Raw genomic sequence first — 15,123 nt, 5'->3', positions numbered from 1 at the left:
ATAAGTTGATACTTGATAACTAACTTTATTGGTTACTGCATTAAAGCATGCATGGCAGCACTCTGAAGAGTCTGATTTGCACAGAAACATTTTACAGACTTTTGCAAAGTTTATAGACTAAAGTTTGTGTTTAAGGTAGTGAAACTACAATATATAGGTATATATTTCTTAATGCAGGCTTTTTGTCTGGTGAATTTTGGCTAGAGGTAGATTTAATTCACAGATAAAACCCATGTTTTTTCTTTTCTATTCTTAACAGAAGTTTGTTCTCTTTAACATTGTTTGAATAATGTTAATGACTCATTATGAAAATAATTCTGTGTTATTAATGTGATTTTGGTTTTTTTTCTAGAACTGAATTTCTACAAAAAATGTTGGTGGCACAGATCTGACCTACAGTAATACCTTGAAAGAGTATGAATATTTCAGCAAACTGCCTCTTCAGTGGTTCCTCGTTAGCGTCTGAAGTGCATGCTGCTGCTGTTAATGGAGATAAGAGTACCCTCCAAAAGCTAATAGCAGGTAAATGTTTGCATTGTAGATGCATTTGGATTATTTCAGGACTGAAGCTTTTTGGTTTTGACTTACAGCTCTGATCTTTAAGATACTTTTGATGTCTTGGTTATATGTGCTTCTAGAGTAAATGTTGCCCTGAAAATATGACTGATTTTTCTTACTTTTTATTACCTGTTGACTTTGATTGGTACTTCTTTGTGAAGTAAAATAGTAAGTGATAAGAACATCAGTAAGTGATAGCTATCCTTTCAGGGAATTTGAAGTTCTGGAGAAGTGCTTTGTGCCAAAATACTTTAGCTGCAAATGCTTAATTTTTTTAATTGCTTTTTGGGAAATTTGATAAATGTGTTTTTTGAGATTATTCATTATTGTTTCTGAAGTCTTGTCACTATGTAGTATTTGTGAACAAAATAAGCCAGCCTTATTTATTACTTTGATTCTGATAGACTGGCAATCTTTCTCAAGAGAAATTAAAAGTAATGAAAGAGTCTAGTCCTATTCAATCTGAAGTAAAAAAAATTCACATCCATTAAAAAGCCCAGTATTGTGCCTTCCCTTGCCCTCCAGGAATGGTATGGCATTCCTGTTTAACAGTTAACAGTTTTTAAAAGTAGTATATATTCTATGCTCCAAAAAGAGTCTTGCGTATATTTGGAAGGCTGCCATATGGAAGGCGAAGGCTTGGATTTTTCAGAGATTCTGATTAAATGCAATTCCATGTGATACTGAAGAAGCTCTATTTGCTCAGTGTTTTTTGGAAAATCCTATTCCCAGAGCTTAGCAAAGGTTGAAGGACTGTGAAATAGTAAGAAGCACAGTCTGTATTTATGCCACTTACTGTCAGTTTTAATGTGCGTGAGGGATTTAATGTTAATAGCATGAAACCAGCAGTCAGGTTTCTTTATGTGTCTTCTACTGACCTGTGTTGAAGGCAAGGTGAAGACCTGTATGGATGTGTTGTCTAAGCTGTACAGACAGCAGTAAGGGGCTCTTCTTTACAAGGCGTATCTAATTTTCTCAAAACATAACTAGAACTGATTTGACTCCAACAGGAACACATTTGAGGGAACTGACTTTATAGAAGCTGCGCTTGTTGAAACATTTTTTGTTGGGCCTTCAACTTTATTTTTTCATATGATGATTCAAACACATACTGTTTGCATTTAATGCTATCTGTTTGCTCTTTTTAAAAACATTTTATAAACAGCAGATGATATGGAGATATCATTCTAGAAATCTGTGAGATTCAGCTACAGTCTAGCTTTAAATACCCACGTTTCTAAAAAACCCTTCTGCCTACATGTGGAGGTGAAAAAAGTGTGGGCTTTCAAATTCTGAAGAAGCAACAAAGAGTTTTTGCTAACTTCAGTGTGGTTTTGTTAATCTCAGAGCCAAAAAGTATATTTTTGGAAACATGAAGGAAATATTTCTTGTTGCTGGTACATCTTGTCAAATATACCACAAAACGGCTGTTAGAACCAGATAAGAAAATTGCTCTTCTTTTAACAATAATCAAGCAGCAACAAGATAAAAATGCTGTTTTACTTTTGCATGGGAGAGAAAACTGCACAATGCTTGTAGCATTTACTGTACTAGCAAAAAAAATTTGGCTTTTCTGCTTTGCTGTGTTTTGACAGGATATGACACAGACCTTACTTTTTCCAGAACTGGACCAAAAAAGAAAAAAAAAAAAAAAACCAACCCAAAACTTCATTTATTGCCTAGCAGAAGAAGAATGCATTAGAGTAATATTTTTAGCTGTTTACCAGTCACTGTTGAAAGCATAACTTGATGCCAGAAGCAAATTGAGTAATTGGTGCTTTTCACTGAATTTCATGACTGCATGCAGCAGCTAATTCAGGACAGTACAAAAGCATTATATGGGCTGGATTGCTTAACAACACTTTTCTAATACAGCCAAGCTCTGCATCTTGGATACATAGCTAGCCGTGGATGCAGGGGTGGAAAGTCCTGACTGTCTCCTCCTTTCAGGGAGGAGCCCAAAAGTTTAAAAGGGCTAAAGCCCTTTTAGCCCCAAAGTTCATTATTACTTTCCTCTTCCTGCTTTCCCTGTTCAGTTATTAACATAGGAAGGGCGTAGAGGCTGGCCAAGCAGTCTCTTGGAGCAGCCCCTCAAACCTCTTTGGTGATTTTTCCTTCTGCCATCTGTAGCTTGGTTGGGAGTGTGTGTGGCTGTATACAAACATAGATGCTTTATTTGCATATAACTAGAGCATGGATGAATTTTAAAGGGATAGGTATTTGAAATAATACAGTGTATTCTGGATAGTGTGTTCCTTTTGATGCCCTGTGCCAGAAAGAAGCACAGACAGAATCAAAGGTAGGTAGAAAATCTATTTAGAGAAAGGGCGCTTTGGAACAAATCTCTATATGTTAACCACTGCTAATGCTTAATCACAGGACTTTCTAAAAAGCCTGTGTGCTAAATACCATAAAGTACATGCCAAGTGTTAATTGTACAACCAGTGTTCTAACATGAATGTGCTAACTGTTTGCATTGCATGAGTTGTCCTGTACTGTATCATGTTTTTAGCATTGTATATTCTTGGGCTTTGGAGAATGCTCACAGTATTTTCTTTCCTGTGTTTTACACAATGCTGAACATGTCTTTAATTAACAGTTCTACAGTGTTAAAATCCATCTGTATGATTTTGATCCTAGGGAAAAAGGAGCAAAAGTTAGTCCTGTATTTGGAAAATCATTTTCCATTTTATGCTTAGAAGAGGCATCTACTGTTTTTATTATTTAAAAGAACATAACAATGATTACAATAGTCATTATACTGAAGTGTCTGTTCAGTCCAGCTCCTCGTTCTAAAACCCTTATCATGCATTGCTTGCATCCAAATGTTTCCAAATCTCTGATGTGATGTTTCATTGTAAATTTTGACTAAACTATGGGTTACAAATATGCAGTTGTGTGCTATTGTTTGATCCTCCTCTCTACTTCTCTCTTGCCTGTTCTATATTGTGGGAGGTAGAATAAATCTCAAGTGTTGCAGCAGGCAAAATTCTTGGAAGTGACAAGAAATGGTCTGTCTTTTAATAATTAGGGAGAATTCACGTCCTCCTCCTGCCCTTTCTCCTTTTCTGGTGTTAAAAATGCATAGCATTGTTAAGAGTCTGATATGATTGCTTGCATAGAGTGTGAGGAAGTGATGAAGTACAGCTATGAGAGCTAAATTTTGGACTTGGGCCCTGGATTCTGGTGTGATCATGACCTCTATTGGCAATAAGCTTATGGAATGCATATTCTGATGGGACTTTTATTGTAAAAGGTATGTGAAGAGAAATTGTTTTTGCCAAAGCACATTTTAGGTATGCTATGTACCTAAATGTGAATGTTTTGAAGGCTACCTGTGCTTTCTTGATCCAAGAAAGTGGTAATTTGCTGCAGCTGTGAAGTTCACAAGGCATTGTGGCTGGTGACTTTCAGTAGCTTAATTTCTCCTTAGCACCTGATGGTGATATAGTAGCTCCTCGCCCTTGTCTTGTCTCTTAGCCTGAGCATAAAGATACCCTTTTAGGGAAATGCTCACAGCGTTTTAACCATTCTAAGGTCCTTACAGAGCCCTGGTAAACAACAGGAGAAAACCTGCTGCTGAAGATAGTTTCTTTACCTTCAGAAATAGTGCAGGGGCTTCAGGCAAATTACTGACATCAAGTTTTGAAGCTCTTGCTCATTTTTCCCTCAGATTGTATGCAGTCATGGAAACTCCTTGTCATCAGCTACATCACTTTTTGGGAACTGAAAATGAACATTGATAGATATCTGTTGCTCTACTTAGTTATGTTGCACTTGAGCTGTAGGCTGTTTTTGCTTTTTGCTAAGTCTCTAAATCTTTTTTATACATCCTCTAACATTCTGTAACAGAAGGGGAACTGGAATTTAAGAGAAAGGTGCTGGTTTTGGACACTGCTGATGTAAGAACCAATGTTATCTGAGCATAAGCCCATGTGCTTGTGTCTTACTTGGAGAAATAAATATTTATGTAGTTCTCTTAATATATTTGTTCAAGTTCCATCAGCTTCAAACCATTTAAGACACTGTTGAAGTTATGCTAAAACTTAGCAGTGAAATGTGGTTTAGTGATGTCTAAGTGACCATGTTGAACTAGTACTGGAAGAGCACCTGATTGAAAATAGTTAATTAGAGAATCTGGCTTATTGGTTGGGAACAATGACATGTTAAAGCATGCTTGGGACTGCAGTGTATACAGAGAAGCGGGCTAAACAGCAGTGTGAAGGTGAGTATTATAATGCAAAAAGGTGTTCAGAAACCAGCCTGTCCCTGAGCAAGCTTGATGTAGGCCAGTAGAAGACTTCTTGTGGGATATTTTGGGGGTTGTTTGTTTGTTGTTTTGGTTTTTAGTAAACTGCTAGTGGCATCAAGATTAGTTTTAAAATCAGTGGGTTGTCAAGGTGAAGTGGCAGTCAGAGAAGACAAGGCCACAGGTGAAGAATAAAAAAAAATTTTCTATATCTGCATCACAGAAGACTTTGGAAATATTCTTAAACTTTTTTTTTTGCAGAGCAAAAAGACTTCTCTCAATGCAAATCACACTTTTGAGGCAAAAAAAAGTGTTTCACAGAGTGAATAATGTGATTGACATGGTATTCACTCTATAGTTTTAAAGGAACTAAAAAATGTATTGAGTGAGTAAATGATCTCTCTAACTGGCAGCATTCTACTTGGCAGTGTTTTTTGTAAGTGGCTTGATTGGTAGGGAATGAATTTTAATTCTTGATATTCCCCTTAATTCATATTTAATCTCCTTGATTCTTCTTCTGGGTGAATCAATAGAAATTATAATTAAGAATAAAATTACTGGATATGTAGATAAGTATAATATGCTGGGTGAGAGCAAAGACTGTGTAAAGAAGCAGCATGCCTCTGCTGGAGTGCTTTTGAAGCATCAACAGTCATGCAGAAAAAGGAATAATTAAAAAGGCAAACTAACTTGCCTGTAAAATTCAATGTTCCTTGGGTAATTGTAGACAATGTTTCTCCATTGGAGGTCTGGAGAATCTGGATGCATGGGGTAGTTGATACCCATGAAGTTCAATGTGCTTTCCTGTATATGGTGACATGGAAATACAAAACTTTATAGTGAAACTGCTTTGTTTGGAGGGTTTTTTGGACTGTGAATAAGAATAGTGTTTTGAATTTTTTTTGGATAGGATCTGAGATTACTGCCTTACTAACCTTATCAATTCAATAAGACTTGAGAAGTATTTTAGTAGTTTCCATATTGTAAGGCACCCTGAAGTAAATGATGATATTGATGTAATATTGATGTTTATGCTTTTAAAATAAATATTGCTGTGAGTAGGTTTCAAAATTTGTTTTAGTTACAGAGTTTACAAGTTTCAGGAGGCCCATTTGGCTTCTGTGCCATTATTTTTTTAACTAATCTGTGCAGCTGAGATCCATGTAACTATTTGAAAATTATTTATAGTTACGCCACTGCAGAATGTTACTGGTAGTAGGTGTATTCATGGAACTAATGTTTTCTGAATTTACTTTTTTCCTGCAAATATATTTTGAAATATTCTGTAACTGTCAGTAAAAGTAGGACAAAATGTAATGACTTTGAGTTTATCACATAGTCCATTTTTTGTTCAGCCCAGTCATATTACAATGAGATACATGCTGTTCATATTATAGTAAGGTGATTTTTTAATTTAAAAAGTACTGCTTTTAGCTAGATACTGATATATTTTTCTGGTTTAAGTGGGTGCTTTGTTTTGGTTTTTTCAGGAAACTCTGAGCTGAAGGATAAAGAGGACCAGTTTGGAAGAACTCCACTTATGTACTGTGTGCTGGCTGACAGGCTGGACTGTGCAGAGGCATTGCTGAAGGCTGGAGCTGATGTTAACAGAGCTGATCGCAGCCGAAGAACTGCTCTCCATCTTGCTGCACAAAAGGTAATTACTGTATAAGTGCTTATAAAGTCAGGGCTTTCACCACAGATGTGAGGTGGGCTGACCCTGGCTGGACACCAAAGCTGCTCTATCACTCCACTCCTCAGCTTGACAGGGAAGAGAAAATACAACAAAAGGCTCATGGGCTGAGATGAGGGCAGGGAGACATCCCTCACCAGTTCCTGTCACAGATAAAACAGACTCAGCTTGGGAAAATTGGTTTAATTTATTACCAGTCAAATCAATATAACATAATGGGAAATAAACCCAAACTTTAAAATCATCCCAAACTTTAAAATAATCTGCCCACACCCTTCTTCCTGGGCTTAACTTAGCTCCTGAATTCTCTACCTTACCCTGCAGCCAGTGGTGCAGGGGGATGCCATCAGTTCATTACTGACTGCATAATTTTTCCTTCTACAGTCTCAGTCTATTGTACTGTCCAGTTACATTGTCTCCCCGAAGAAGTGCTCAAGAAGTATGCAACAATAAAATAAAAGGCAATTGAAAGTATAACTTCAGAGATGGAAGAGATTTTGAGTGTGGTTAGGCCTGGAGGAAGTATCCACAGTATCTCCACAGGAGACTAAGCAGGCTGCTGATGGGGAGGAGAAAAAAAAGGGGAGTGTCTTTGGCTAATGAAGACATTTCAGTTCATAAACTGTGAAAAAGACTCCACAGCAAAGATTAGAAATTCAAACTGAAAGAAACAACCGTTTATTTGCTATTTTCGTTTTTAAAGTATGTTAAAACTGTAACTGCTCAAAAATTAGCAGTTTTTTGTCTGTGTGAGCTGTCTTTCGGTACCAGTTACAATGCCTGCCATGATTTTCATAGCAAACCATTTCTGTATAAACCTTGTCACCTGTTTGTAATTGCTTACATTTTTCAGATGTTTTACTACAATCTGCATTTTTTTATAATATTATTTTAATTAGGTTTATGTAAAGGCAGCTACAGTATAGTCATGATCTTCATTAAGGAGCAGTTAAATAGAAAACCATCTTCAAAAGACTATAATAAGGTGATATTTTCCAGGTACATTTGCATGGGAGTCCATAGGGACTGTATGGTCTGTGTTACTGCATCCCTTACAGGAAAATAAAGTATTGTAGGTTGTAGTTGACTTGAAATAGGCTAATTCATTTGCTTGGTTACATACCATTACACTCTGATGAAAATAATTCAGTCATCATCATAATCTTTTTTCCAGGATTAGTTTTGTATTTCTAAGGGATCGACCAGCTTACTTAAATGTTGTTGTTTCAAAGATAGGTATTTCATAAAAGCAGCAATGTCAGGGAGTTAAAAAATTACTGTAATATACTTGCTTGGTATTCATTCAGGCATTCAGATTTTATGATGTAATAGACACGTGAACATTTTAACCATATTAAAAACTCAATTTTCAAAATTATGTTTTCCCCAGATTTTAAAAATACATTTTAGCATATTAAAACAATGTAAATTCATGTCTAAATCTTTGCCTGAATGTTCATATTGTGGATATTTGTATTATAGCAATTTAAGGCAAGAGAGATTTTCCCTTGATGTAATATCCTCTAACTGCATGTCCTCTCCATTCTCTTTACACCTTGCTTCAATGCTGAAAGTGAGATTGTAACATGGGATACTTGGACCATCTTAGATGGATTTTCAGTTGACAGTGCAAAGGAAAAGGAAGGTAAAACAGCATGAGATAAAGATTGTATCCGTAGATTTTATGTAGTCACACACTTACTGTATAAGGTATTAGATAGATGTGATGCACCCCATAGCAAAAAGGATCAGGAAACAGCCCTTGCATATGCTTTTTATTTGCCTCACTTAGCTGTCCTCTAAAATTCCCTTCTGTGTCTTTTGAATAGTTACTTGTTATTGATGTCAGCTTATGAAATTAACATTTCATGTGTGTAAAATTTTGTCTGTAGTCTTTCCATATTAACATTTTTAGATCTACATTTCTGTCATGAGTGTCTTCTGAAAAATATGTAAAATTAAAATTAAAAACAACTTGATGTTTCATGCAGTTTTGGCTGTTTAAATAATGTTTTGCATTCTGCTTATTTCTTGCTGATACTTTTGGTTTACATCCCATTTTCTTTTTCTCCAAAAATAAAATCTCTCACTGCGGCTGACTTTCAGATAGAAAAAGAAACCTGGTGTCCTTGTTGGTAAATCATTAATATACATATTTACCAGGCTACTGTATGGTTTTTGTTGTGTTCAAGCTTGAGAGTCAGTAGCTGTCCTGTGCTTCATCAAAAACAGATTCACATGACTTTATAAATCCCTATTAATTGGTAGTCACAGGTACAAGTGTTTAGAGGGGCAGTGTTTGGAGATTCAGATTCCTAAATTGTAGTTGTGTTACCTCCTTTACTTTGGAGAGAGAAGCTAAGTTACAGTCCTTTACATGCAACCAGTGAAGAGATGGGAAAGAAAAGACTCTTCTTTCTATACTGATGCTAATTAAAGCAGATGGAGGTAAAATTAAGGACGGTTTCCTGAGTCAGAACCTTCTCGTCTAAGTACCAGGATTACTTTTGCTGTTCTTTGCTGTTTCTTTGAAGGGCTTTTGGGATACCTTGCTCATCAGATCACAGCAGACAGACATTTTGAGGGTTCGAGTTTGTTGCCAGAATATTTGAGACTACTTAGGTCATCATTTTACATGCTGCCTTTATGTGTCCCTTTGCACTTGTTCCTCTGAAATAGTCTTGCAGCTGATTTCACAAAAAATGGTCTCTGCTTCCTTTCTTTGGGAACCTTAGAACTGTTTCAGAGGCAAAGAGTTGGTGAGAAAATGCTCTTCTAATGCCGAACAGAAGCAATGATTTAGTTGTCTTGGACTGAAGAGAGCTGAGTATTTTCATTAATGTGTTTGGATTTAAGATGGTCTCTCTGCCATTAGTAATCCTGGTTATCATAAAAACAATTGGTTTTGTTCTCTGCAGGATGAGGTTAAACTGTTTCCACTTTTCTGTCTGGATATTTCACTGTAAGAGAACTGCCAGATTTCATGTCTTTCAGTCCTAATAAAATTGCTTGTGGGTTTTTTAATCCGTATAATAGAACAAATATTCAGAAATGTGTCATTGACCTGAGTTCAGTCATATAAATCATCAGTATTAAGTAAAATTAATTAGGACTTCAGTTGCTTTTGTTCTTTAGAATGGATTTCTGGTTGGATAGGACTTAAATGAACAACTGTAACACATCATGCCATTAAACACTTGCAAAATTAGCTTCTGACTCAACCTGTGTGATTTGCAAGCATGGCTGTACTGGGTGAGTGTGTGTATGCATACACATATGTACATATCAGCTTTACATTATGTTAGTCCTAACATCCACCTCTCTGCAAGTTTTATGTTTTCAGCTATTGTTTGCAGAATAGAAGGCAGCCTATGCTTCCATCATGGCTGTCATTACTGTTACATAAGGAGTTCATTCTGTAAAAGCATTTCTTCCAGTCCTTCAAAATGCCAACAATCACATCTAGAGTTCAAAATGCAGATTCTTATTTGTTGCTAGTGCAGAGTTCTTCTGAAATTATAGGTAAAGATTTCAGCACTATACATGTGGTCATATAAAACATTATCTGATGTGATAGTTTTGCAATAGTTCCTTAATCCTTTTTCTTTTCCTAATGGCACCTCTATGTCCTTCTGAGGTAGTTCCTTTGTTACTTGCAGTTGTGTAGTTGATCTCCCCCCAGTATTCTGGTGCACTCCAAGTGCCTTTACTTTGTTTCACAAGCATCTTAGAAGACATCTTTCAGAGCCATGCTTTGTCAAAATAGCTCTATTTTGATTTGGGTGTCAATAAGTAGTACCAGAATTTTTGCACTTGCTATAAAAGCAATTCAGTCTCTACCAAAACCATTTCTGATCTCATACCTAGGCAGACTGGCCAGTGCTCTTACAAGTTCTTTCTGTTCCAAGGGTTTCAACACAGATAAGAAGTGAAGGTGATCTGATGGTTTCAGCATCTCTGTCTAGTGTTTTAATAACCAGGCTGTATTTACCAGTTAATGAGGAAACTCATGTCTCCGTCCTCAGGGCTGCTGTGTCATCCTGGTCTTGCCATGCTTCATTCAAATGGTTTTTGTCACTGGATCATGTCTACAAAGCAATAGCTAGGTGAAAAGCTGTCAGCTTCTCATCTCAACATCTGTTCTCATCTGAACAAAAGATTCTTATAATCTCTGTCTCAGACTTCACTAGTGACATTCTGGACTATTTGCAAGAAGTAAGGGTTTGGATATTCACTTATTACCCTTGTCACCTTTCTAAGGGTAAGAATTTTGACACCTTTCTTTGCAGAAAGTTCCTGAAATTAATAAGGTAAGGTCAGAAATTTCAGCCGTACTGTTAGAAACACTAATGCTTTTTAAAAAAACACCTGTGGTTATATATTGATACGATAACCTTTGATGAGTGGGTGTTTCATGCTGATAATTATGTTCTTAATGGTTAGTCCTCTGTTTAGTGATGGGCATCCTTTGTATTACAGCTTTTAAGTTTTATACATTGTTGTTCTGAGAAAGATTGCTAGCTTGAATAAAGAGATAGTTTAACTTTCTTTTGCTTAAATGTAACAAGTATATATTTCTTTCAATGGAAAATAATATAGTACAATGCAATGTGAGTTGATGGGCTGAGAACAATCTCCTGTAACTAAAAATTTGCATTGCAAAGATCTTCATTGCAGACATCTACATATAAGCTAGTCATGTAGATAACTTAAAAGTAATTCACTTGAGGGTGTAGTCATTCACCCTAAAGTGAGATGACTATTCTAGGGCACACTGACTAGCTCATTCTTTCTTTTAGGCATCTGATGTAAGTTTTTGTATTGTCAGTATTGTAACTGTGACAAATTAGTCTAACTCAAGGCACACATTTCTTTAGCAACTCGTTTTCTGATTGTCTTTGACATGATCTTTCATAGTATCTGTCTTTCTTTCATCAGCCTTACGATGCAGGTGATTCAGTCTTTGTAGGCAGAAGGCCATGTAAATCAAATTCTTTGGTGTCTTTCCTTTTGGATTTTCTTCTGTTCCACTCCTTTGGTCTCTCTTTTCAAATGGGCAGGTCTCACAAGCAATTTTAAAAGGGTGCACACCCCTTGAAAAATAAGAAAAAGGGGCAGGTCAAGTAATTAACTTCACAAAACTTGAATTAAAAGCAGTCAAACACAAAAAAAACCCTCAAAAATACAAACCCACCAGAAAAATGATACAAATTATTGCAGGAGTGCACCTGCAAAGATTACCATGGGAGTTTCAGAGGGTGGTTGTAACTTCCTGAACACGGATGTAATTTACTGGGAACTGAAACTGTGAGTGATTGCAACAGAATTAGAATCATTAGCATAATTTGTCAGTGATTTTGCGCTGAGGAATTGTAGTACTGTATGGGTACAGATTATTTAAGCTTGTAGAATTTAGATTGTTATGAAATAAACATGCTATGAAGATATGTGTACTGGGATTACAGTTTAACAACAGGCATTCATTTCCAGTTGCAGGCATTTGTATTTGTAGCAATTTGCTTCTAGTGTTAAGTTACAGCTTTTTGAAACACTCACATGTGATACTTATGAATGGAAATATTTCTGCATACCCAAAATACCTGTATATGTTTTGTCATTTCACTTTCATTCAGTAATTCCAGTTTAATTTAGGGGGACAGGGGGGAAAGCAGGCTTGCCTCTTTCGAAATTTCTCACAGGGGGTGCTCAGTTATTAGCAATCTGTTTACTTTGGAGAGTAATCTACCTGAATCTTTCTGAATACTTTAGGCACAGCCTTTTGTGTTCATAGGGATAAAAGAAAAAATTCAATTTTTCTTTTGTTGGTTTCTAGTAATATACACTCCAAATAATCTATCAGGATGCTTAAATGTCAGGAGGATTTTAATTTTGGCTTCAGGAAGATTGATATAACCCCAGGGGGAAAATGTGACTTTAGTAGTGTTAAATATTCTGTAGCTTATATTATTTATTTGCTGACATGGTTGTTGATAAATAACAGTACATCTGGTATGCAGTTAGGAGTTCTGTGTAAAGTAGGAGGTTATATTTTAATGGTCTTTGATTTTTCTTAAACTAGAAAAAATGGCTGTTCCTGTATACTCAGCAGTAACAGTAAAAGCAAAAAAAGCCTGTGGCAAGCATTAGACATGGTAGAAAACTGGAAATACAAGGTAGTCTTTAGTTCACTTATTCTATGAAAGTTTATTCCCAAGCTTTATCTAATGAGTTAGTCCAAGAGCTGCAAAAAGACAATTTTTTTTCCTTTTCCTGAGCAAATAACAGGTGTTTGTATTAAAAATTCTCAAATTAACTTGCCTGGAAGCCAGTTTATACATTTTCCCCTCATTACCTTTTCCAAGATGTATTTCCTGGAGCTGTAGTCTCTGAGATCTTTCATCAGACTGTATTTGATCTGCATAAAAGAGCACATGTGCTTCTAACTTTCTTTTCCAATCTGTGTAATGAAAATAAGTGATTGTGTCAGAGACAATGGTGGCCAGTTCACATTCTTGTTTTTCTCAGGCCAATAACCTTTTATGATGTTCCCCCTTAAGTGAGAGCTCATAATGAGTAATATTATTCTATGCATTAGGTTCCTGAAATGTAAATGAGCTTTACATTCATTCTGTGGTATTTTCATCTGAACATACAATTTGATTAAATGTGAGAAATCTGAACACACCAGGATGTGAAACAGGACTCTTTGCTGACCTGCCAGAAGAAGTGATGTTTTTAGAATGTGGGACTGTAGTTTTCTTTGTGATTAATTAAGCCACAGACAACAACCATAATACAAATATTTTCTTTACTTTCCTGAACATTGAGTTCTCTCTAGTAAATGTGGCCTGAAGTTGTTTAAGGGTGGAAGGCAGAGTAGTTCCTTGTGTGTGATTTGTGTGTCTGTTATACTACAGATAAGCTGTCCTAGCTACCAAGGGGTTGGTACCATCCGCATCTTTCCCCTGAGCCCTTTTCACAGCTTTGGAACTGCTCACTGGGTAGTGACTTGACAGAAAATGAACTCTACAAAAGAACAATTTATTTTCTGCCTGTTTAACACAAGGCCCCATGTTCCCAAATTATTTTTGCTATTGGTTGATACTACCATTGATCTGTGCTGCAAACCCTATTGAAATGGTTAAAAATAGCTACAGGAAAAATTTAAGAAGAGAAAACTTGCATTGTTACAGAGATCTGATTCCCACTACACTCCCCAAGGAAGTTATTCTGTCACTGCTGAGAATGAACAATAAAATAGAGACCTTGCAAGGCTGGAATTTCCTAAATGAACACTGGAATAATGAAAACTATTCTCAAAACCATAGGTAAGAATTTTAGCATCCTATTTGAGTTCAGAAAGGATGGGAACCCTTTTGAAATTGATATTTTTCTGTGTGTGATAAATTGCTGCTGTGACTCTCTTTCAGGATCTTGTATGTCTCCTAATTCTGCTTTTGATTGTGCTTTAGATTTCATTAACACTTCCATTTGCCTCTGCTAAGTCTTGATTCAGAGTGAAATTTGGCGCTACTTTGCAATACTGATATGCTATTCTCATATTCAGGCAGTGCATTTTCAGCTTACACACTTTGTCATGTCTTGTAACAAGGCAAGAACATGCACATTATTGTTTCCTCATTAAGTGTTAAGCTGCTATAGTCATATGGTATCCAAGAATTGTCTGCCTGTACTGTCAAAATGTGGGTTAAAATCCAGCCAGTTCTTTTTTCTGCAAAAGATAAAACTGTGGAAATACTGTTCTGCATGTTAGATTTCAGTTGCACAGCAGATACTAAGATATCTGAATCTGATTTCTCACTGGTTTTATGTTAGCGTGAAACCATATTTTAAGACAAGGTTATGCAAAAATTTTCATGCCAAAGTATTCTTTTGACTTGAAGTTCAAGATCAGAATTTCAGACTAGCTGTAAGATCAAACTTGGTTTCTGTAAAAACTTCACTGATAAGTATGGTATGAATGTCTATAATCAATGGCACTTGTTGTTTTTTAAGTTATTTTAGAAGCAGTTGGTTACTAAACTAACTTACTCTGGTAAGACATATTTGAAAGTATTGCTTGCAATTTGTGGCTACCTCCCTGACTATAGCTACTTTCCAGCAGACATTTTGCACATTGAAGGAGTTATAGCATGGCTAGCCAAAAAACATAGTGTCTGTTACTGTCTGTGTTTAGGATTGGCTGGTGAAAGAAAACAAATAAAGCTGTCTGACATGCTAAAATGAATTATTCTATAAATATGACAGATTTGCTCTATAGCCTGCTGTAGACAGAATGGTTCTATCTACTTCCAGTTGGAATAGCAAAATAGTATTTCCCTGCATTTAGAATAGTAGAAGTAAAGCTGAAGGAGCATGAAGGATGTTTAAGGAGAGGGTTTACATGTGTGGAGTATTTACCCCAATAGTCTACCCAATAGTAGAGTATATTAGCATGGAAAGGGATGGACTGAGTGTAGTGTGTTCCCTCTGACATGCATTTGAAGTGTTGGTCTCCACTTGCCTGGGGCAGTTGTTGACTGGCAGCCACCACTGTAGCATCCATATTTTGAAGGATTTTGTTTTAATTGTGAGGTTGTAAACATAATCTAAACACAGAAAG

The 15,123-nt window shown here is 36.2% G+C and overlaps 1 protein-coding gene across 3 annotated transcripts in view; it reads left to right on the top strand.

Annotated features, from left to right (window-relative positions):
- INVS (inversin) overlaps positions 1-15,123 on the top strand; it is an 84,038-nt gene that overhangs the window by 3,325 nt on the left and 65,590 nt on the right. For 2 of the 3 annotated variants that reach the window (XR_012054040.1, XM_002190332.7), the window contains exons 2-3: positions 353-522; positions 6,298-6,464. Coding sequence is in view for 2 of the 3 variants with exons in the window: in XM_002190332.7 (XP_002190368.5) it covers positions 417-522; positions 6,298-6,464 (273 nt within the window). In the remaining variant the exon portion in view is untranslated. Of the gene's footprint in view, positions 1-352; positions 523-6,297; positions 6,465-8,074; positions 8,146-15,123 lie in introns of those variants that run through there. The other variant, XM_072924439.1, reaches the window with a different exon arrangement.

Source organism: Taeniopygia guttata, chromosome 2, assembly GCF_048771995.1.
Source record: "Taeniopygia guttata chromosome 2, bTaeGut7.mat, whole genome shotgun sequence".
Classification (NCBI taxonomy): Eukaryota; Metazoa; Chordata; class Aves; order Passeriformes; family Estrildidae; genus Taeniopygia; species Taeniopygia guttata.
Note: the sequence above shows the minus strand (reverse complement) of the source record. Positions and strands in the feature narration are given on the sequence as shown.